Source organism: Pecten maximus, chromosome 3 (genome assembly GCF_902652985.1).
Source record: "Pecten maximus chromosome 3, xPecMax1.1, whole genome shotgun sequence".
Taxonomy (NCBI): Eukaryota; Metazoa; Mollusca; class Bivalvia; order Pectinida; family Pectinidae; genus Pecten; species Pecten maximus.
In genome coordinates this window covers 36960932-36986428 of record NC_047017.1, presented here as the reverse complement: position 1 = coordinate 36986428, position 25497 = coordinate 36960932, and the positions used below count along the sequence as shown (strand labels likewise).

The 25497-nt window shown below is 36.2% G+C and overlaps 1 protein-coding gene across 2 annotated transcripts in view; it reads left to right on the top strand.

Moving 5' to 3' along the window:
* Positions 1 to 25497, top strand: part of LOC117324054 (cleavage and polyadenylation specificity factor subunit 2-like) — a 273294-nt gene that overhangs the window by 167663 nt on the left and 80134 nt on the right. For both annotated transcript variants that reach the window (XM_033879668.1, XM_033879667.1), the window contains exon 10: positions 20958 to 21125. In XM_033879668.1, the coding sequence (XP_033735559.1) occupies positions 20958 to 21125 (168 nt within the window). The remainder of the gene's footprint in view (positions 1 to 20957; positions 21126 to 25497) is intronic.

Genomic DNA, 25497 nt, shown 5'->3' with positions numbered 1-25497 from the left:
ACACATTGATATCCCTATACCTCTCAGTAGTACTGACACATTGATATCCCTATACCTCTCAGTAGTACTGACACATTGATAACCCTATACCTCTCAGTAGTACTGACGCATTGATAACCCAAATGTTACCTCTCATTAGTACTGACACATTGATAACCCAAATATTACCTCTCAGTAGTACTGACACATTGATAACCCTATACCTCTCAGTAGTACTGACGCATTGATAACCTTATACCTCTCAGTAGTACTGACACATTGATAACCCTATACCTCTCAGTAGTACTGACACATTGATAACCCAGATATTACCTCTCAGTAGTACTGACACATTGATAACCCTATACCTCTCAGTAGTACTGACACATTGATAACTCTATACCTCTCAGTAGTACTGACACATTGATAACCCTATACCTCTCAGTAGTACTGACACATTGATAACCCAGATATTACCTCTCAGTAGTACTGACGCATTGATAACCCTATACCTCTCAGTAGTACTGACACATTGATAACCCTATACCTCTCAGTAGTACTGACACATTGATAACCCAATATTACCTCTCAGTATATATAGTACAGCCAATTACAACGAAATGGACAGTTCACCTACGATTACGTATCTTACTGTGCCTGGACGGTTCAGCTAGGATTATTATTATCCAAATGTTATTTCCAGAAGGTTGAACAGTACTATTGAAGCAACAAACTACATGTTATGTTGTCATGTTAGAAAATGTCAATCAAGGGAGATTACTCTTATTGAACCTAATCTCACGTTGTACAACAGTAAAGGCCCTGGTGGCATTGTTTATGGTAACATGGAAGGTTTCACTCATTGACATCCAATTAGAACTGTTCACTCTTTATAACAGTGCAGACTATCCTATTGGGTATATTAGTGTGTGTAGAAAACCTTTGTTAATGTATTGGGAAGTGGAAGCTACAGGCATCTGATTAGCGTGTTTGTCCCTCCAGATTACCACATCTCACTCGATGATCTACGAGCTCCTCACATACATCTCCATTTCATATAATTACAGAAATGAGAAAAGCAAGGAAGACAAAAAAACTTATTTAGTTTTCATTTGTGTCTTGCTAAAGAATGTATTGGAATAAATTAGAGAAGCCATTAAAAAATTGATCGGCCATAAATCTGGTTAGGCAATGTATTTAGGTAATTGTGTTTCTTGTTTCTTATAAATAGGGCTGCTTTCAAGAGAACAGTAGAAGAGAATGGTAAACTGTGGGTTTTAAAAGCCATACTACTGTATTGTAAGGAATAGCTACCATTAACAGTGAATTATCCTTGCAGTTCTACCAAAATGTACAAAATATGGTCAGAAATACCTAATAGGCCCTTTTTTGACAAATTTCTACCTTAAACTTAAAATAGCTTGAAATATTTGGATCTCTTTCTGATGGAATAATCATATCTTTGAAAATATTTATGTAATAAGTTTAAATGAAATATGAATGATTAAGAAGTTTAAATGATAATTGTCTCCCTCCAAAGAATAAAAGTGTTTGCAAGTATTCAAATTAAATTTCATATATCCAAAGATATCAGTAGTTTTAATATATATATATGTATATTATTGGTCATGTAGTAATAAGAATATTATAGAGACAAGTAAATTGTCATTTTGAGGCAATCCGCCCCTTTATCAAGATACAAGGGGACAGATCGCCTCGAAAATTGACAATCTTCTTGTCTGTACTGTATGTGGTTAATACTACATAACCAATTATGTATTTTTAGCAATATGTATCCTGCGAACATCTGTTTGTTAGGATCTAGTACCTATATTGGATTATACCGTCGTTATTACTTACTAGACCCTATGTATATATATAATATCATACAGTGAAAGTAAGCTATGTTATGGAATTTATTAAACAAGTTCAATGAATTGATATTCATATATATATGTGTTTCTCTAAAGAGGCAATCATTGATTGTGACATCATAATTATTTATGAAAATTCATTAAACAAAACAGGTGTTCAAGTTTCGGATGGCTGAGTGTGGTTATAGTGATATTGGGGAACGTTAGGGGTAGGATTTAGCCAGGTGAGGTCAGACAATATGAATGGTTTTCCATTTAGATTTGTATTTTTTCCCTTAGTATAACTTGAACCTGTGGTAAAATCCAGAAGTTCTCAAATGAGAATGTATCATTGATCTGAATCTCTTTACATACCAAAAGGCCAAAGGTATCTCAAATGAAAGAGTAAGATTTTTATCTTTGAGGTTCAAAAAAAAACTCATTAGCTGTTATTTATAGCATGAACGTCTGTTTGCATCTAGTTATTTATTGAATAAGTTGCTGCCCAATTGGAGGGTTTGGTGTTTTTCTGACATGTGATGAGATGGCCACCAGTAATATAGCTGTTGAAATGCTTTCCCAGTAGTCAGATATTCCTATTTAAATTAACATATGGAATCTATCCATGTCCAATGTATTGTTGCTCATCATTGATGATTTACAACCTGACCTTGTAAATAGCTTGTCATTACAAAACACTTCATATGTATCTACTGGAAAGCCTTTTGCAGATTATAATTCCATCCAGATAAGCAAGGATGGATGGCTTCTCCCATACAAAGATCAAATATCAATTATTCATTTTCTAACCTCATGTTTGTGATGTATGTAACACATTACTGTTTCTCATATAAGTATTGCAGCACAAATCTTTCACAATGCAGCATGTTTTAACTTAACTTTTGATGTCTTCACTACTGATAACTTCACACTTTTTACTGATAACTTCACACTTGACTGATAACTCTTGATGTCTTCACACTTGACTGATAACTCCTGATGTCTTCACACTTGACTGATAACTCCTGATGTCATCACACTTGACTGATAACTCTTGATGTCTTCACACTTGACTGATAACTCCTGATGTCTTCACACTTGACTGATAACTCCTGATGTCATCAAACTTGACTGATAACTTCTGATGTCTTCACACTTGACTGATAACTCCTGATGTCATCAAACTTGACTGATAACTTCTGATGTCTTCACACTTGACTGATAACTCCTGATGTCATCACACTTGACTGATAACTCCTGATGTCATCACACTTGACTGATAACTCCTGATGTCATCAAACTTGACTGATAACTCCTGATGTACTTCACACTTGACTGATAACTCTGATGTCATCACACTTGACTGATAACTCCTGATGTCATCACACTTGACTGATAACTCCTGATGTCATCACACTTGACTGATAACTCCTGATGTCATCAAACTTGACTGATAACTCCTGATTACTTCACACTTGACTGATAACTCCTGATGTCATCAAACTTGACTGATAACTTCTGATGTCTTCACACTTGACTGATAACTCCTGATGTCATCAAACTTGACTGATAACTCTTGATGTCATCACACTTGACTGATAACTCCTGATGTCATCAAACTTGACTGATAACTCCTGATGTCATCACACTTCACCAATTCCTGATGTCATCACACTTGACTGATAACTCCTGATGTCATCACACTTGACTGATAACTCCTGATGTCATCACACTTGACTGATAAATCCTGATGTCTTCACACTTGACTGATAACTCTTGATGTCTTCACACTTCACCAATTCCTGATGTCATCACACTTGACTGATAACTCCTGATGTCATCAAACTTGACTGATAACTCCTGATTACTTCACACTTGACTGATAACTCCTGATGTCATCAAACTTGACTGATAACTTCTGATGTCATCACACTTGACTGATAACTCCTGATGTCATCAATCTTGACTGATAACTCCTGATGTCTTCACACTTGACTGATAACTCCTGATGTCATCACACTTGACTGATAACTCCTGATGTCATCACACTTGACTGATAACTCCTGATGTCATCAAACTTGACTGATAACTCCTGATGTCATCACACTTCACCAATTCCTGATGTCATCACACTTGACTGATAACTCCTGATGTCATCACACTTGACTGATAACTCCTGATGTCATCACACTTGACTGATAAATCCTGATGTCTTCACACTTGACTGATAACTCTTGATGTCTTCACACTTCACCAATTCCTGATGTCATCACACTTGACTGATAACTCCTGATTACTTCACACTTCACTGATAACTCCTGATTACTTCACACTTGACTGATAACTCCTGATGTCATCACACATGACTTATAACTTCACACTTGACTGATAACTCCTGATTACTTCACACTTGACTGATAACTCCTGATGTCATCACACATGACTGATAACTCCTGATGTCTTCTTACTTGACTGATAACTCCTGATGTCATCACACATGACTGATAACTGCTGATGTCATCACACATGACTGATAACTGCTGGTGTCTTCACATTTCATTGATAACACATAGACCATAACAATATCCCCAATATGTGTGCCCAATAGTAATCACTCCGTCTAGATGTTCAGTTCACAAAATGCTCCTGATGTCATCACACTTGACTGATAACTCCTGATGTCATCACACTTGACTGATAAATCCTGATGTCTTCACACTTGACTGATAACTCTTGATGTCTTCACACTTCACCAATTCCTGATGTCATCACACTTGACTGATAACTCCTGATTACTTCACACTTGACTGATAACTCCTGATTACTTCACACTTGACTGATAACTCCTGATGTCATCACACATGACTTATAACTCCTGATGTCATCACACTTGACTGATAACTCCTGATGTCATCAAACTTGACTGATAACTCCTGATGTCTTCATACTTGACTGATAACTCCTGATGTCATCACACTTGACTGATAACTCCTGATGTCATCACACATGAATGATAACTCCTGATGTCATCACACTTGACTGATAACTCTTGATGTCTTCATACTTCACCAATTCCTGATGTCATCACACTTGACTGATAACTCCTGATTACTTCACACTTGACTGATAACTCCTGATTACTTCACACTTGACTGATAACTCCTGATGTCATCACACATGATTGATAACTCCTGATGTCATCACACTTGACTGATAACTCCTGATGTCATCACACTTGACTGATAACTCCTGATGTCATCACACATGACTGATAACTCCTGATGTCATCACACATGACTGATAACTCCTGATGTCATCACACATGACTGATAACTCCTGATGTCATCACACATGACTGATAACTCCTGATGTCTTCTTACTTGACTGATAACTCCTGATGTCATCACACATGACTGATAACTGCTGATGTCATCACACATGACTGATAACTGCTGGTGTCTTCACATTTCATTGATAACACATAGACCATAACAATATCCCCAATATGTGTGCCCAATAGTAATCACTCCGTCTAGATGTTCAGTTCACAAAATGCGCACAGAAGTCAAAGGTTCAAAAAGAAAATTTTGGATTTTTTCACTGATGAACTTTTTTTTTGTTATTACATGATGAAGCAATTGTTCAGAAATAAACATTAAAAAAAATCAAGGTCATTGGGTTGGAGGTGAAGGTCATATTTTGTAGCTTTTCACAATTAAACATTTTGTTGGGACAATATCAAGCAGTGTTTCATTGATTTTAACAAGAGGTCAAGCTATTTTTTCATTGATGAACATTAATATGGTATTATGAAGCAAAGTCTGTCAGAACTTAACAAGGAGTCAACTGACCAAAGGTCAAGGCTATAGAGTACAATTGGCAAGATCAGGTCAAAAAGGTCAGGTTTAGTATTTTTCATTGATGAACATTTTGTTATTACATTATGAAGCAAAACCGGTCTGAATTAAAGGATAAATCAACTGACTAAATATCAAGGTCACTGGATTAAAGTTTGTTTGTTGGGCTAATTGTCCAGAGCAGCCAGGGTCATTTTGAGGCAGTTGTCTCCTTGTAGTAGCTAGTGACTACCTCACTAAACAACATAAAGAGGCTTTTTGCATGCTATCCAAAGCAATGAAAGTAAAATATTTTGCAAAGGGACACACCATGTCAGTACAGACTGGTCCATTTCTTTTTTAATAGCTTCCTAAGAAACACAAACCGCCATAGATAGGGAGTGTGGAACCACTCACCGGAGATCCTCACCTTAGGTTATGTGGGTGACGCTCTAACTGACTCAAAACTATCGCAGCCCCTCACTGAATTAAAGGCCTTTGTGTCCAAAGGTCAAAGACAATGTGGGTCTGACTACCACCCTGGCTCTTGTTTGAGGAGGTTTTTAAATTGAAATAAAACGAATCAAAACTAACAAATGAGTATTGCACCAGTATTTACAATTCTATTACCCGAGCAAATATGGAGGTGGAAGGAAACAAGAGTGACACCATAGAACATGATGTCTCTAAAGATAAAAGTTATAATTGGTGACAACTTTTAGTGTTATCGAGTACTACCCGATGATGTCTCTAAAGATAAAAGTTATAATTGGTGACAACTTTTAGTGTTACTGAGTACTACCCAATGATGTCTCTAAAGATAAAAGTTATAATTGGTGACAACTTTTAGTGTTATCGAGTACTACCCGATGATGTCTCTAAAGATAAAAGTTATAATTGGTGACAACTTTTAGTGTTATCGAGTACTACCCGATGGTGTCTCTAAAGATAAAAGTTATAATTGGTGACAACTTTTAGTGTTATCGAGTACTACCCAATGGTGTCTCTAAAGATAAAAGTTATAATTGGTGACAACTTTTAGTGTTACTGAGTACTACCCGATGGTGTCTCTAAAGATAAAAGTTATAATTGGTGACAACTTTTAGTGTTATCGAGTACTACCCGATGATGTCTCTAAAGATAAAAGTTATAATTGGTGACAACTTTTAATGTTATCGAGTACTACCCGATGGTACGTGTCTCTAAAGATAAAAGTTATAATTGGTGACAACTTTTAGTGTTATCGAGTACTACCCAATGATGTCTCTAAAGATAAAAGTTATAATTGGTGACAACTTTTAGTGTTATTGAGTACTACTCGATGATGTCTCTATATATATATATATAAAGATAAAAGTTATAATTGGTGACAACTTTTAGTGTTATCGAGTACTACCCGATGATGTCTCTATATATATATATATATATATACAGTGGAACTTCGTTAACTCGAACTCGGATAACTCGAATACCCCGCTTAACTCGAAGTACCTCGCCGGTCCCGGCCGAATTCTCTCTTTATCTTAGTAAAAAAAACTCGGATAATTCGAATTCGGATAACTCGAAAAACTCGGATAATACGAAGTAAAAATTTGGTCCCAACAATAAAAATCCTACTTGAAATGTTCGGATAACTCGAAGTATAATTTTCGTCGATCGGTGGCAAACGCCGACATTTTTTAAGAGCTAAATTCCGTTTGTAATACTGAACATATCGGCACTACTAACCTACATGCTATTATAAGTGTTTCATAAATTCATAAAAGAAATTGTCGGTTGAATCTTATAACAACAAGTCTTGGTGATAAAAAGTACTGCTTAACTTACATCAGGTAATTTCCCAAGACGGTCGCCGATATCAGTACACACGATAGTCAACAACTCATCTACCCGTTCGCTCAAGCGGAACTAATCTCTGACACACCGGTAGATCTACCCGGCTGATGTTTTTACAGGTGTAGAAATGACACATTCACCGGCGCCTATTAAATCTTTAAACTGCTGAAACAATAGCGTAATTACTGCCGAGGTGTTCAGAGTACAACTGTAACGGTCAGTGCTGTCTATTAAATCGGATAAAACGCCAACTCAGTTACAGTAACATTTTATACGCACATGCGCAGCCCAACTTCCGGTGCTAATACACATGGAAATGGCGTGGTTATCAATAAAAAGTAAGTAGGCCGATCATACAGTATTTTATATATGTCCAATAAAAGGTAATGGTTCTGTAACGTTTTGTATGCTATCTGTGTTAAACTTAAACGGTTATTTGTTTTGACATTAATAACTTGTTATTTTGTCGAATTCCGTTTTATCGTTTACCTTTTGCAAACATGACTTGCACATCGGATCGTTATTGAAGTGACTAAGTGAAACTTTATCGTGACTGTATATCGGCAAAACTACACCAAATTACAAGTGACATAACGAAACATTACATATATATTTACATGTATTGACCAGTCTTTACACTGATCTGGTGAGCGACGGAGCGAAGTTATTATGATTATATAATGTTGACAAATATTTATCAAACTTTTCACCAAAAACGATAACTCGCTTAATTCGAACACTCGGATAACTCGAAGTTTTTTCGTGGTCCCGTCGACTTCGAGTTAACGAAGTTCCACTGTATATATATATAAAGATAAAAGTTATAATTGGTGACAACTTTTAGTGTTATCGAGTACTACCCGATGATGTCTCTATATATATATATATATAAAGATAAAAGTTATAATTGGTGACAACTTTTAGTGTTATCGAGTACTACCCGATGATGTCTCTATATATATATATATATATATATATATAAAGATAAAAGTTATAATTGGTGACAACTTTTAGTGTTATCGAGTACTACCCGATGATACTTCATATCCATATACTAACAGGGTGATTTAACTCTACAAATTACTGATACTATAAATAGGGATTATCAATAGTGGTATTTGAACCCCATGAATTTGTACAATCTTAATTCTGTAGTTATTTGGTTAAGTAATAATGCACATCCTATATTACCTAAACTCAAAACTCAATATTTATAGATTGTGAATATGATTGACCTTTCCATCATTGTTATACATAACACTGTTAACATGTTGATGTCGTGCTATGTTTTGTGACTGGAGCTCTCCCTACTGGGTCTTATTAACTTGTCGGAGGAAATCCTGAGGGGAAAGGAAATGGTTGGAGAATAGCAGTGGTGTATTACTGCTGAATGGAGTGAGTGTGTGGGCAGATCCCAAGGCTTGGTTACTCCTTTGGTGGTCAGGGACATGGAGACTGACTGCATGGGATGGTGGACATTAGAGATGCTTTACTTATGGAAATCATACGGAATTGGTTACTAACCATAGCTTTAGGATCTGTCACAAGTCATTTATACAAAGAGTGTTGATCGGCCAAGGTTAAAACCTTTCTGCACCAACTAGTCGTGAACGTGTTGATGCTGTTATTTAGGCATTACTTCATCTTAGTTTTAAATGACTGTATGTATTTTTCTGTGATTTTGCTTTTGTATCACAGTTGTTTGTTTTGATTTTGATTTGGTATGACCTTATTTGGATATGACCTTTGATGGAAGTGACCTTGGTAGGATATGACCTTTGGTGGCTATGTTCTTGGTTGGATATGACCTTTGGTGGCTCTGACCTTGGATGGCTGTGACCTTGGTTGGATATGACATTTTGTGGCACCGACCTTGATAGGATATGACCTTGTTGGATGTAACCTTTGGTGGCTGTGGCCTTTGTTGGATAATAATCTTCTGTGGCTGTCACCTTGGTTTGGTATAATGGTTGTTTGATGCAACCTTGGTTGGATATCACGACCATTGATGTCTGTGGTTTAGGTTGAATATGCCTTTTGTCGGCTGTAACCTTGGTTTGATATGAACTTTGATGGTTGTAACCTTGGTTGGATATGAACTTTGATGGTTGTACTCTTGGTTTGATATAAACTTTGATGGTTGTAACCTTGGTTGGATATGACCTTGAGTGGCTATGACCTTGCTTGGATATGACTTTTGATGGCTGTGACCTTGGTTGGATATGAACTTTGATGGTTGTACTCTTGGTTTGATATAAACTTTGATGGTTGTAACCTTGGTTGGATATGACCTTGAGTGGCTATGACCTTGCTTGGATATGACTTTTGATGGCTGTGACCTTGGTTGGATATGAACTTTGATGGCTGTAACCTTGGTTTGATATAAACTTTGATGGTTGTAACCTTGGTTGGATATGACCTTGAGTGGCTGTAACCTTGGTTGGATATGACCTTTGATGGCTGTAACCTTGGTTGGGTATGACCTTTGATGGCTGTAACCTTGGTTGGATATCATGACCTTTGGTGACTGTGACCTTGGTTTGCTCTTTCCTTATGTATAGACTGCTGTGGCGTACTTTTATTGCCTACTGTAATGTTGGTTTATTTTAATCGCCATATTGATTATTTGAAGGACCTGTGACATATGTCTTCCTACTCTATAGTAACACAGACATATAGAAAATCAGAATTAACTCTGAATCCTAAATGATAAACATGAATATTGAAGAAAATTAATCTTTTTATTAACTGAAAAATAAATCATTTAATAAATCGAGAGATGGAAATGATTAAAATGAAAGAAAAAATCTGCTTTACTTTAGCGCCATTGTGTAACTGTCTGGGTTGTAAGTGGATATTCTGATATTAACTGTCATAGATATTGACCAAGATGTATCGTTTGATTAGAAAACAATTTTTCTGTATAGTAGATCTGTGATAGACTTCTTTGTATTGTGCCTAAAACATAAGCCTTGATATAAACATGAGATATTGGGTAACACAGCGCTTTCTACGTAAATATATCATCAATCGTACCATTGACAACTCCAGAACTCTCCAGACAATCCCTTGCTTCAACAATTTATCTTCAAATATTTTTGAGAAAATTAATTCTAATGATCAATATATATTTCCTTAATCTGAAAACGTGGAAATAAAAACTTAACAACTTCTCATTTCTCCTTCAAGTAGATTGGAGGAATTTACCCAATATATATATTCTTTCATATTTTTTCTAAATGCCAAAGTAATAAGATCTAACATATTATTGCATAACACAAGGACAAAACCTGACATTGGTATTGACACACTGTACTGGTAATTATTTAAACATGGCTCCCCATGGAATTTTCCCAATAGATTTCTTAAGTTCATCTGACCAGAAGGGATGGCGTGAGGGATGTACTGTATAACTCTCCCTCTGGATGGAGTGAAACACTTAAGAGATGTATTGGTCCATAGACATTTTAATCTCTAAGATTCATGTCGATAAACAATGACAGAACAAGTTTTAGTTGAGAGACATAATAATTACACTTTTCTGTTTTCTGAATCTTCTCTTTCCAAATTTCAAGGTCAGAGTTGTATCACACTTTCGGTAATTACTTAGCCGATAATGGGATCAGTCAGTGTTGTTTTCATAGTAATGATGGCATTTTTGAAAATACACCAAACAAATTTGAAAAATTATCTAAAAGTGTAATTAGAGTAAAATAACAATGAGGAAAGCTGTTTTTGAAAAAAAACAGTACAAATAATCTCGGGAGAATGTTGACAGTAATTGAATCTTTAAATTGATATTGTTGAAAAATTACTAGTCAATAATGATACACAGAAACAAAATCCCTAGTGTTCTCGTCTGGGAATTAAAATCTCAGAAACATATCAGCCAGTCAAACATCTAATTATTTCTGTCAAAAATGCAATATTATGAGTATTGAAAATATATTACAGGTACCAGCATAGGAAATCCTTCAATCTCCGTCTCATCCAGCATCAGCAGCTGATGGCAGAATTAATACTAATGCTGTTCAAACTGGCCTGTTAATGATGCCATAGAATTCGGTATATTGTTCAATGTGAAAATAGATGATGAATATTTCCTGATGTTATAAAGGTTATCAGTCATTTTGCTAGATTGGATAATTATGTCTAAGTATGTTTGCTAATCTCATGAAATCTACTTTATACATCAGATAATGAGACAAGAAACCTTACTAACAATTGTATGATATTGTGGTAGAATGCCTTGCTGTAAGTAACTATTCAATAATATCTTAACAATAATGCGAGTCAGTGGGGAAACCTAAGAATGTTCACCTTGTTGGAATTGAGATAGATTTATAGTGATCTTGGTTTGAATGTTGATGTTGTGTACCTTAGCTGTGAAATGACACAATGAAATCTGGCACAGCACCACACAGCCTATCGTGCATAATTATGATGAATAAGAGATGATTTTTAGGGAATTTTGCATGTATAGATAATGATATATGTCAGAGTTGGGATGTTTTGTTATATGAGCGAGGCTCCAGGAGAGCTTGGATTCCTTGGTTATGTTTTACGTAACACATTTGATCTTCATTATATCGCAGTTCTGTGACACAAGCACACATCCCACCAATGTACTCTTCAATTATTAACAACTTTTCAACATTGTTTTCCCAATTGACCTTCTCCAATTACACACCAATAGTTTACCCACTGATGATTGGTTGTACTATTGTAGTCATGTGACACGCCACATACCAAATTCTTATCAATCTGCCTTGTTTCTAGTTAAACAATGGGTCTCCTGGCACTCTGAGTTGTCGTCATTATCTCATCAAGGTTTTTATAAAGACACGAATTACATTTGTATCTATTATGAGAAATGTCCTTTGTATGAATAATGTCATATTTTAGAACGAATTATCTGATTCTTGTTTACTCATCAGTCGCAATTACAGCCCATCATATTAATATTGCTTTTATTCCCTGTTTACAGGAAGATAACAGATACCTGGCAGGCACTTGGGTACCATCAAGTTCTGCTATAGATAACTCATAATTAATGTAGCAAGTTAAGATTGAACAACAGAGTTCGGGGTCTACTGGAATCAGGTTTCCCCGTCAATTTGTCTGCATGTCCATGTCAGGATTTTTTATGAACGACTCGTCTAGTTTTCATCAAAACTTTGTGGAACTCTGTGGATGTAGTCATCACTCAAGTTGTGCACCGTAGTTTTCGGATCTGCCTACTTTAATGGCAGTTTTGCCCCTTTTAGATATGATGGTAGAATTTCTATCTGGCCAACTCCTACTTTTTTCCCGCCAAATTTGTGAAGCACTGATGTCATGTATTTATCACATACTGAAGTTGTACAACTGCTCCTATATCTAACCATCCGGGTGACAGTCCTATAGTTTTAATCAACAAGTGTTTGGGGTGGAGTAGGGGTATTAGTCAGCCATCCGGGTGACAGTCCTTAAGTCTTAATCAACAAGTGTTTGGGGTGGAGTGGGGGTATTAGTCAGCCATCCTATTGACAGTCCTATAGTTTTAATCAACAAGTGTTTGGGGTGGAGTTTGAATCACGATGGATTATTGAATCGAGTATTATTCAGCCATCAAGGTGACAGATAGTTTTAATCAACAAGTGTTTGGGGTGGAGTGTGATTGCGGTGGATTGTTAAGCAGGGTATTAGTCAGCCATCTGGGTGACAGTTGGAAATGGCTTTTACTTTAAGGATGATCTATCTCGTCTAAGTGTAACGTTTGTTTGTTTGTTTGTTTTTGTTTAACGTCCTACTAACAGCCAGGGTCATTTAAGGACGTGCCAGGTTTGGAGGTGGAGGAAAGCCGGAGTACCCGGAGAAAAACCACCGACCTACGGTCAGTACCTGGCAACTGCCCCACGTAGGTTTCGAACTCGCAACCCAGAGGTGGAGGGCTAGTGTTAAAGTGTCGGGACACCTTAACCACTCGGCCACCACGGCCCCTAAGTGTAACGAACCTGTAATGTTTTACTTTAAGGATGATCTATCTCGTCTAAGTGTAACGAACCTGTAATGTTCAAGGTTAGAAGGGAGTTTAAGTGCCAAATTTGATGGTAATCGATTTCATCAATTTTCCTGCTACATTTGGTTTGGCTGTTAAGAGATGTACAAATGACTTAAACATCTGTGTTGAATTTGATGTTTTTATTAGACCTTGGTGTTTATTTACAGTAACAGACTGGGGGTTATGTTTAGAGTTGTCCCAGTGGAGGAGATCTTGAGTAGTTATTAAGGCCATGTAATTAGGGGAAGGGCCAATTTACTGTGGGTCGATTCCTCAGCTACTGTGTTCTTACAAATAAATACACAGGTTCAGTAGTTGCGATTTTTGGCAGTGAGATAAATTATCCTGACAAAATATTATTGTGTGTTGTCAGAGTAAATAAGCCAGGATTGGAACGTCATCACTATACAGGTAAAAATGTTGTACTGTCGTAGTAAATATACAGGTAAATATATCATGGCTGATCATAGTAAATAACCCAAAAAATAAAGTAAAAGTGTGTGACTTACAGCCAGTTGTTTTGTGTTGCAAATATGTTAATATACTATAGACTAGTAAGTTGTTATGTTTGTTATACATTACAAGACAATAAAAAAATGATACAAGGGAGACAACTCTGAGTTACTGCCCTAACACACTAAAGGGAAGAGTGGGTATATCAAGCAGGAAGAAGGATTCAAATGTCATCAAATCTATTAGATACAAAGTCAAAAACAACCCGTAAAAATACATATCTAAATGACCTAGTGAAACAGGTGTTCTCCAGTAGCACATTTATATATGGCCAAGGGACTATTTACGGTACTTATATAGTACATTTATATATAGCAATGGGACTTCTAACGGTACTTATATAGTACATTTATTTATAGCCAAGGGACTTCTAACGGTACTGATGTAGTACATTTATATATAGCCATGGGACTACTAACGGTACTGATGTAGTACATTTATATATAGCCATGGGACTACTAACGGTACTGATGTAGTACATTTATATATAGCCAAGGGACTTCTAACCGTAGTTATGTAGTACATTTATATATAGCCAAGGGACTTCTAACCGTAGTTATGTAGTACATTTATATATAGCCAAGGGACTACTAACCGTAGTTATGTAGTACATTTATATATAGCCAAGGGACTACTAACCGTAGTTATGTAGTACATTTATATATAGCCAAGGGACTTCTAACGGTACTTATGTAGTACATTTATTTATAGCCAAGGTACTTCAAACGGTACTTATGTAGTACATTTATATATAGCCAAGGGACTTCTAATTGTACTTATGTAGTACATTTATATATAGCCAAGGGACTACTAACGGTACTTATGTAGTACATTTATATATAGCCAAGGGACTTCTAATTGTACTTATGTAGTACATTTATATATAGCCAAGGGACTACTAACCGTAGTTATGTAGTACATTTATATATAGCCAAGGGACTTCTAACCGTAGTTATGTAGTACATTTATATATAGCCAAGGGACTTCTAACCGTAGTTATGTAGTACATTTATTTATAGCCAAGGGACTACTAACCGTAGTTATGTAGTACATTTATATATAGCCAAGGGACTACTAACCGTAGTTATGTAGTACATTTATATATAGCCAAGGGACTTATAGCCAAGGGACTACTAACCGTAGTTATGTAGTACATTTATTTATAGCCAAGGGACTTTATGTAGTACATTTATTTATAGCCAAGGGACTACAAATGGTACTTATATAGTACATTTATTTATAGCCAAGGGACTTCTAACAGTACTTATGTAGTACATTTATATATAGCCATAGGATTGTTAACTGTACTTATGTAGTACATTTATATATAGCTAAGGGACTTCTAACTGTACTTATGTAGTACATTTATATATAGCCATAGGATTGCTAACCGTAGTTATGTAGTACATTTATATATAGTCAAGGGACTTCTAACCGTAGTTATGTAGTACATTTATATATAGCCAAGGGACTTCTAACGGTACTGATGTAGTACATTAATATATAGCCAAGGGACTACTAACCGTAGTTATGTAGTACATTTATATATAGCCAAGGGACTTCTAACGGTACTTATGTAGTACATTTATATATATAGCCAAGGGACTTTTAACAGTACTTATGTAGTACATTTATATATATAGCCAAGGGACTACAAACGGTACTTATCTAGTACATTTATATATAGCCATGGGACTTCTAACTGTACTGATGTAGTACATTTATATATAGCCAAGGGACTTCTAACCGTAGTTATGTAGTACATTTATATATAGCCATGGGACTACTAACGGTACTGATGTAGTACATTTATATATAGCCAAGGGACTACTAACCGTAGTTATGTAGTACATTTATATATAGCCAAGGGACTACTAACGGTACTTATATAGTACATTTATATATAGCCAAGGGACTACTAACGGTACTTATGTAGTACATTTATATATAGCCAAGGGACTACTAACCGTAGTTATGTAGTACATTTATATATAGCCAAGGGACTTCTAACGGTACTTATGTAGTACATTAATATATAGCCAAGGGACTACTAACCGTAGTTATGTAGTACATTTATATATATAGCCAAGGGACTTCTAACGGTACTTATGTAGTACATTTATATATAGCCAAGGGACTACTAACCGTAGTTATGTAGTACATTTATATATAGCCAAGGGACTACTAACCGTAGTTATGTAGTACATTTATATATAGCCAAGGGACTTCTAACGGTACTTATATAGTACATTTATATATAGCTAAGGGACTTACTACTAACCGTAGTTATGTAGTACATTTATATATAGCCAAGGGTCTTCTAACAGTACTTATGTAGTACATTTATATATAGCCAAGGGACTTCTAACAGTACGCTCATTTATACATTATTTATTTTATACATACCTAATGGGTCTGCACCAGTCAACATTAGAATGATCACTATCTCAATCTAATTCAATGATTATCCATTTTTTTAGAAAGAATAATTGTTTTTTTGCACGTAATCAATCATTTGGCCATGATTTTAGACAACCAATTAAGGCATCATGTTCTGAGAACCTTAGGAAACGTTAATTAATGAGAAGGCCGTTATAATTAGATAGAGAACATGACACAGTTAATGAGTCTGATTCTCCAGGGACACACAGGTAAAATAACCAATTAACATGCGGATTAATTACTTGTTGGTCGTTACCGATTTATAAATTAGGTCAGATGAGTTTGTGATGCATTGAATGAGGCTGCCATTATTTCAGTAGTAATGTAATGTACATACAGTAACAGGCAAACAGGGGGTGAAGGGTAGTAATGTAACTCTACATTATTACAGTAACAGGCAAACAGGGGGTTAAGGGTAGTAATGTAATGTACATACAGTAACAGGCAAACGGGGTTAAGGGTAGTAATGTAACTCTACATTATTACAGTAACAGGCAAACAGGGGGTGAAGGGTAGTAATGTAACTCTACATTATTACAGTAACAGGCAAACAGGGGGTTAAGGGTAGTAATGTAATGTACATACAGTAACAGGCAAACAGGGGGTGAAGGGTAGTAATGTAACTCTACATTATTACAGGAACAGGCAAACAGGGGGTGAAGGGTAGTAATGTAACCCTACCTTATTACAGTAACAGGCAAACAGAGGGTGAAGGGTAGTAATGTAACTCTACCTTATTACAGTAACAGGCAAACAGGGGGTGAAGGGTAGTAATGTAACCCTACCTTATTACAGGAACAGGCAAACAGGGGATGAAGGGTAGTAATGTAACCCTACCTTATTACAGGAACAGGCAAACAGGGGGTGAAGGGTAGTAATGTAACCCTACATTATTACAGTAACAGGCAAACAGGGGGTGAAGGGTAGTAATGTAACTCTACCTTATTACAGGAACAGGCAAACAGGGGGTGAAGGGTAGTAATGTAACTCTACATTATTACAGTAACAGGCAAACAGGGGGTGAAGAGTAGTAATGTAACTCTACATTATTACAGGAACAGGCAAACAGAGGGTGAAGGGTAGTAATGTAACTCTACCTTATTACAGTAACAGGCAAACAGGGGGTGAAGGGTAGTAATGTAACTCTACCTTATTACAGTAACAGGCAAACAGGGGGTGAAGGGTAGTAATGTAACTCTACCTTATTACAGTAACAGGCAAACAGGGGGTGAAGGGTAGTAATGTAACTCTACATTATTACAGTAACAGGCAAACAGGGGGTGAAGGGTAGTAATGTAACTCTACATTATTACAGTAACAGGCAAACAGGGGGTGAAGGGTAGTAATGTAACTCTACCTTATTACAGGAACAGGCAAACAGGGGGTGAAGGGTAGTAATGTAACTCTACCTTATTACAGTAACAGGCAAACAGAGGGTGAAGGGTAGTAATGTAACTCTACCTTATTACAGTAACAGGCAAACAGGGAGTGAAGGGTAGTAATGTAACTCTACCTTATTACAGGAACAAGCAAACAGGGGGTGAAGGGTAGTAATGTAACTCTACCTTATTACAGGAACAAGCAAACAGAGGGTGAAGGGTAGTAATGTAACTCTACCTTATTACAGGAACAAGCAAACAGGGGGTGAAGGGTAGTAATGTAACTCTACATTATTACAGGAACAGGCAAACAGGGGGTGAAGGGTAGTAATGTAAGTCTACCTTATTACAGTAACAAGCAAACAGAGGTATGCGGGAGTCACTCAGTAGTTACAATAACAAAGACACCAGAGAGAAGTGGTTCTCAACATGCAACAGCTTCAAAAATTACGTAGGTTTATAAACTTATTACTTGCCGACCGGTTTCGCCAGATACAGCTCATCAGGGCAAAGTTACAATGACTTCTAACCCCTGAAGTACCCTCAAAGTGGTACCCTTATCATGTGACTATTATTGTTATAAGGGCGATAACTCATTTATATTTAAAAAAAATTAACAAAGGCAGTAATTCTCTGTTATAAAAGTTTATAAACCTACTTAGTTTTTGAAGCTGTTGATTGTTGAGAACCACTCCTCTCTGATGTATTCATGATTAAGATCTTAGTTTTAATAGCCTGACCAGTTAGAAGGACATAAAAGAGAGCTTCCATGCCATGATTTTATGTTATATTGCTTCATTTAGTCAGATCTTTTACTTCAGTTGATATTGACTGAAGTATTCAGATTTAAATCACAGGACATTACACAATGCATATCATTGATAAAAGATAGAACAGCTACTTTGCATCCGATACATGCGTTATGATATTGTGTATTAAGTGGTGACAATAGCCTGGTTAAGTATGGTATAAATGTTCGTCAGTCTAATGGCTTTCCCACAGCTGCTGGATACATTTTAGAGGTTCTCATTGATTTTGTCCATTAACTGATTGAAGAATTAGAGACAGAAATATAAAATGAGATTAGAATTAAGTTGGGAAAGCTGTATTTCGTCTATTGGTAAGGAATTATTAATTTCTTTCAGGGTGTGCCAAACACATAATTGATATCATATATACAAACAAACTTCAGATACATGTATGTTAATAATTTTCCAGGTACAAGTAGAACAACAGTTTCTTGGTTTTAGTGTACTGTCCATCTGTGGATATTTGTTAATTAATTGGTTTAAATTTCTGAGACGGCTGAGTTAACAACTTTTGTTTTTACATGTCCTTTCTTACCATAGATCTGTTTTAAATGGTTTCTGTGACTGCTGAATTAACAACTTTTTTGTCATATCTGACTGGAGAATGATCAGTCTTAGAGTATACCAAACATACAGATCTCCTTAAACAGCAGGTTATTTTCAAAGCAATTATAATTCATTTAAACTGTTTGATTATTGATTATTTCCTGAAGACATTGAAAGTTCAATAATACTCGGGGATCTGCATTTAAAGTCAGTAATAAAAGTGATTGTTTTTGTTTTAAAAAAAAGGCACAATTGAATAAACATTATTTAGATACTGCATTAACTAATCACACTGATTGCCTGTTTTGTGACAAAGGAAAAAATGTGGAGTTTTAAGCGGGGGTAGAGAAGATGAAATGTTTGGCTGACACTTGTCTCATGGTCTGTACTATTGGAGTAAAGCTGTAATTGATGAAGCTGTTCCAAGGAAACAATTTACTAATTAGAGTGGTGTTTCTCTCCCCACAAATGTCATTATCAGGGGAAAATTAGGGTGTGGACATATGTATATTTTACTGTGTCTTCATCATTTATTTACCATTAACTTGTTACACAGTTCAAGTACACTATTACAATCCCACCATTACTCTGTTATATACAAGGTCTGAGTGTGTAGAATTACTCCAATACTCCAATGGCCACTTGGTAACCTTCACTAGTAAGCCTGATGTCCTAAACACAGTGACACCTGGACTCTTTACCTTGCTCCATCATAAACTGATGATTATAAAGTTGTGCGAACAGTCAACAGTTTTGAAAAAAAATCAAAGTTTTGAATTATATATTATAGATATTTTGAAAAAAAATAGTGTTAAGTATGAAGGTATTTCTTTAAATGTGGTACTTCTGAAGCCATGATTTGAAGGTATGCAGATATGGATAAGAATTGGGATAGAGTTCGAAAGGGAGACATGATTTTGGGAAAAAGTTGAACTTGTGATAGTGTGTTTTAGTCAGGTAAAGCTAGTACTGATTTTAAGTGATTTTTGAGTTAGCTAACCTAAAGAGGACAGATGAGACATGCATTACCCATAATTCCCATTCTATACTAAGTATATTACAGTTGTTATATTGTTCTGCTGTAAACAGTATATTACAGTAGTTATATTGTTCTGCTGTAAACAGTATATTACAGTAGTTATATTGTTCTGCTGTAAACAGTATGTATTACAGTAGTTATATTGTTCTGCTGTAAACAGTATATTACAGTAGTTATATTGTTCTGCTGTAAACAGTATATTACAGTAGTTATATTGTTCTGCTGTAAACAGTATATTGCAGTAGTTATATTGTTCTGCTGTAAACAGTATATTACAGTTGTTATATTGTTCTGCTGTAAACAGTATATTACAGTAGTTATATTGTTCTGCTGTAAACAGTATATTACAGTAGTTATATTGTTCTGCTTTAAACAGTATATTACAGTTATATTGTTCTGCTTTAAACAGTATATTACAGTAGTTATATTGTTCTACTGTAAACAGTATATTACAGTTGTTATATTGTTCTGTGTAAACAGTATATTACAGCAGTTATATTGTTCTGCTGTAAACAGTATATTACAGTTATATTGTTCTGCTTTAAACAGTATATTACAGTAGTTATATTGTTCTGCTGTAAACAGTATATTACAGTTGTTATATTGTTCTGCTGTAAACAGTATATATTACATTAGTTATATTGTTCTGCTGTAAACCAAGACCTTGACCTCTCTGTTCCAGGTGGTGCTATCCAGTGTTCCAGATCTACAATGTGGCTTCTCTCGAGATCTTTTTGTGGCATGGTGTGGCAGCGCCAAGAACAGTATTATCCTGACCAATCGCACGTCTCCCGGCACTCTGGCCCGACAACTCATCGACAACCCAGAAAACAAGACAGTCACTATGGAGGTAAGCACATCACATTGTATAAATGAACTGTTTCTAGTTTCATAAAAACAAAACCAACTCACAGACAGGACAGTTTACATGTGAATTTACTTGAGTGTGTATGTATGTTATAAAAGCATCTATACTGTAATTCAGAGGAAAAACCTGAATATCATTAAAGGAACAATTAAGTAAGGATATGTAATATATAATTAAGATTTTCTGTTCTTGCACTGCTATTGTTATTGTATGGGATACCATAGCCAGGCAGCTATAAAAGGTATAGGGCAGACAATGTAATCAAAGTCCTCGTTAACAACATAATATCTTTGACATTATCATGAACATGCCCGACCATCTCCAGACTTTAAATTGTCTTTAAAGACTGATATCTGTCTTTAAATAGCATCTTGATGGTTGGCAGACATTTGGCCTTTAAACAGGGAATGTGTTTTGTAACTAAGTACATGATGTAGAAAGATAACTGCCACGACTTACAAAATGTCAATATGGACATATCTTGTTGGTCCACCATGTGCCGTGACAACCTTTTTAGTGTTGATGTCGTACAGCAAGCATTAGACAATTTAGTTGTTGACTTTGTTGAGGTTTAAACAGAAATGGAGTTGTTTTGAGCTGCTTCTAGCTTAGTAAAAAAAACCTGTTTAAGTCTTCGTTTTCTCCTGATATTACCATCATTGTTCAAAAGTTACTAATGAGTTAAATGCTTTTAATGAACAAGAAAAAGTTGACAGATTTAGAATTTTTAGGAATAGATTGTTTCATTCTTTCTACACCCCCTTTATGTATACCATGGTAATAACCAAAGGAGCCTTTACCAATTCATGAAAACCTTGGTATTTACCACAGGAATCCTTTACCACTTTATCAATACCCTGGTAATTACCACAGGAATGCTTTACCACTTAATCAATACCCTGGTAATTACCACAGGAATCCTTTACCACTTAATCAATACCCTGGTAATTACCACAGGAATGCTTTACCACTTTATCAATACCCTGGTAATTACCACAGGAATCCTTTACCACTTTATCAATACCCTGGTAATTAACGTAGTAATCCTTAACTGTGCTGTAGCTATAGTGAATGTTTTCAATTTGTTTTTATTCAATGTAACTGTGACCAGATTTAGCTCCTTGTTTGTGTAGATACTCATTAAGATGGCTTTGATTCATCCTCACCCGCAGTAGTATCAACATCATTCCAAAACAAGTCGTTATCCTGTTCTCATTTGAATTGCACAACCCGAAGTATTGGCATGATTATTTGGCATTGTGACTGTAGCCAACATCAGGGACAAAACACTTATCAATTGGTGCTTGTTTGTGGTAATGGTCAGTCGCAGAACTCTTCATCATCCAGAAAATGATGAACTTGGCATAAACATGTCCAGGTACTTCCTGCTTTCTGCTTCCTCTTCGCACATTTATTGTCCTGGCGTAATAGTAGTGTAGCCATGATTTAATGTAACTTCCGACTTCAGGCGGACATGTTAGAGCTTCCTGTCTAGACAGAACAAAGCCTGTCCCTGTAGTATCATAAAGCTGGCATCATTAATACTTAACAGTATGGGGCATTTATCTTACAGCAAATTACATAAAACAATTTTGAAAAACAGGGAATAAACTATCATTTATGTATCAAAGTCATAAATTCTGCTGGTATAAGATAATTCAACAGAAGAAAAAAAATCTACACTTCTTTTGCTGTATGTCAGACACTTTGATCTTTGGTGGCAGTACATTAGGTGGGTTTGACCTTTATCTCTAGTACATTAGGTGGGTTTGACCTTTATCTCTAGTACATTAGATGGGTTTGACCTTCATCTCTAGTACATTAGATGGGTTTGACCTTCATCTCTAGTACATTAGGTGGGTTTGACCTTTATCTCTAGTACATTAGGTTGGTTTGACCTTTATCTCTAGTATATTAGGTGGGTTTGACCTTTATCTCTAGTACATTAGGTGGGTTTGACCTTTATCTCTAGTATATTAGGTGGGTTTGACCTTTATCTCTGGTACATTAGGTGGGTTTGACCTTTATCTCTAGAACTTTAGGTGGGTTTGACCTTCATCTTTAGTACATCAGGTAGGTTTGACCTTTATCTCTAGTACATTAGGTGGGGTTGACCTTTATCTCTAGAACTTTAGGTGGGTTTGACCTTCATCTCTAGAACTTTAGGTGGGTTTGACCTTCATCTCTAGTACATTAGATGGGCTTGACCTTCATCTGTAGTACATTAGGTGGGTTTGACCTTCGTCTCTAGAACTTTAGGTAGGTTTGACCTTCATCTCTATAGTACATTAGGTGGGTTTGACCTTCATCTCTAGAACTTTAGGTGGGTTTGACCTTCATCTCTAGAACTTTAGGTGGGTTTGACCTTCATCTCTAGTACATTAGGTGGGTTTGACCTTCATCTCTAGAACTTTAGGTGGGTTTGACCTTCATCTCTAGAACTTTAGGTGGGTTTGACCTTCATCTCTAGTACATTAGGTGGGTTTGACCTTCATCTCTAGAACTTTAGGTGGTTTGACCTTCATCTCTAGTACATCAAGTAGGTTTGACCTTCATCTCTAGAACTTCAGGTGGGTTTGACCTTCATCTCTAGAACTTTAGGTGGGTTTGACCTTCATCTCTAGTACATTAGATGGGTTTGACCTTCATCTCTAGAACTTTAGGTGGGTTTGACCTTCATCTCTAGTACATCAGGTAGGTTTGACCTTCATCTTTAGAACTTCAGGTGGGTTTGACCTTCATCTCTAGTACATTAGATGGATTTGACCTTCATCTCTAGTACATCAGGTGGGTTTGACCTTCATCTCTAGAACTTTAGGTGGGTTTGACCTTCATCTCTAGTACATCAGGTGGGTTTGACCTTCATCTCTAGTTCATTAGATGGATTTAATCTTCATCTGTAGTACATTAGGTGGGTTTGACCTTCATCTCTAGTACATCAGGTGGGTTTGACCTTCATCTCTAGTTCATTAGATGGATTTAATCTTCATCTGTAGTACATTAGGTGGGTTTGACCTTCATCTCTAGTACATTAGGTGGGTTAGACCTTCATCTCTAGAACTTTAGGTGGGTTTGACCTTCATCTCTAGTACATCAGGTAGGTTTGACCTTCATCTCTAGAACTTCAGGTGGGTTTGACCTTCATCTCTAGAACTTTAGGTGGGTTTGACCTTCGTCTCTAGTACATTAGATGGGTTTGACCTTTATCTCTAGTACATTAGGTGGGTTTGACCTTTATCTCTAGTACATCAGGTGGGTGTGACCTTCATCTCTAGAACTTTAGGTGGGTTTGACCTTCATCTCTAGTACATCAGGTAGGTTTGACCTTCATCTTTAGAACTTCAGGTGGGTTTGACCTTCATCTCTAGAACTGTAGGTGGGTTTGACCTTCATCTCTAGTACATTAGATGGATTTGACCTTCATCTCTAGTACATCAGGTGGGTTTGACCTTATTCTCTAGAACTTTAGGTGGGTTTGACCTTCATCTCTAGTACATCAGGTGGGTTTGACCTTCATCTCTAGTTCATTAGATGGATTTAATCTTCATCTGTAGTACATTAGGTGGGTTTGACCTTCATCTCTAGTACATCAGGTAGGTTTGACCTTCATCTCTATAACTTCAGGTGGGTTTGACCTTCATCTCTAGAACTTTAGGTGGGTTTGACCTTCGTCTCTAGTACATTAGATGGGTTTGACCTTTATCTCTAGTACATTAGGTGGGTTTGACCTTTATCTCTAGTACATCAGGTGGGTGTGACCTTCATCTCTAGAACTTTAGGTGGGTTTGACCTTCATCTCTAGTACATCAGGTGGGTTTGACCTTCATCTCTAGAACTTTAGGTGGGTTTGACCTTCATCTCTAGTACATTAGGTGGGTTTGACCTTCATCTCTAGAACTTTAGGTGGGTTTGACCTTCATCTCTAGAACTTTAGGTGGGTTTGACCTTCATCTCTAGTACATTAGATGGGTTTGACCTTCATCTCTAGAACTTTAGGTGGGTTTGACCTTCTTGGTCCTCAATTCTAGTACATCCCACACCGAAATAAAGTACAAAAAAAGTATGGGAAAAAAGTACTAAAAAAGCATAGAAAAAGTATGCTTTTTTTGACTCAATTTGGAACCGATATTCCAACACGGTTCCAAATTGAGTCAAAAAAAGTACTAAAGTACAAAAAAAGTCTAACAAAAGTATACCTTTAGTACATTTTATTGTTTTCATTAAGTACAGAAAAAGCACAAATATAGTACAGAAAAAGTACATTAAAAGTACAATAATAGTATAAAGTGCACAGGGCCAAATTGATGGTGTACTTTTTTTGTGCTTTTATACTTTTTTAGTACTTTTACAGGTA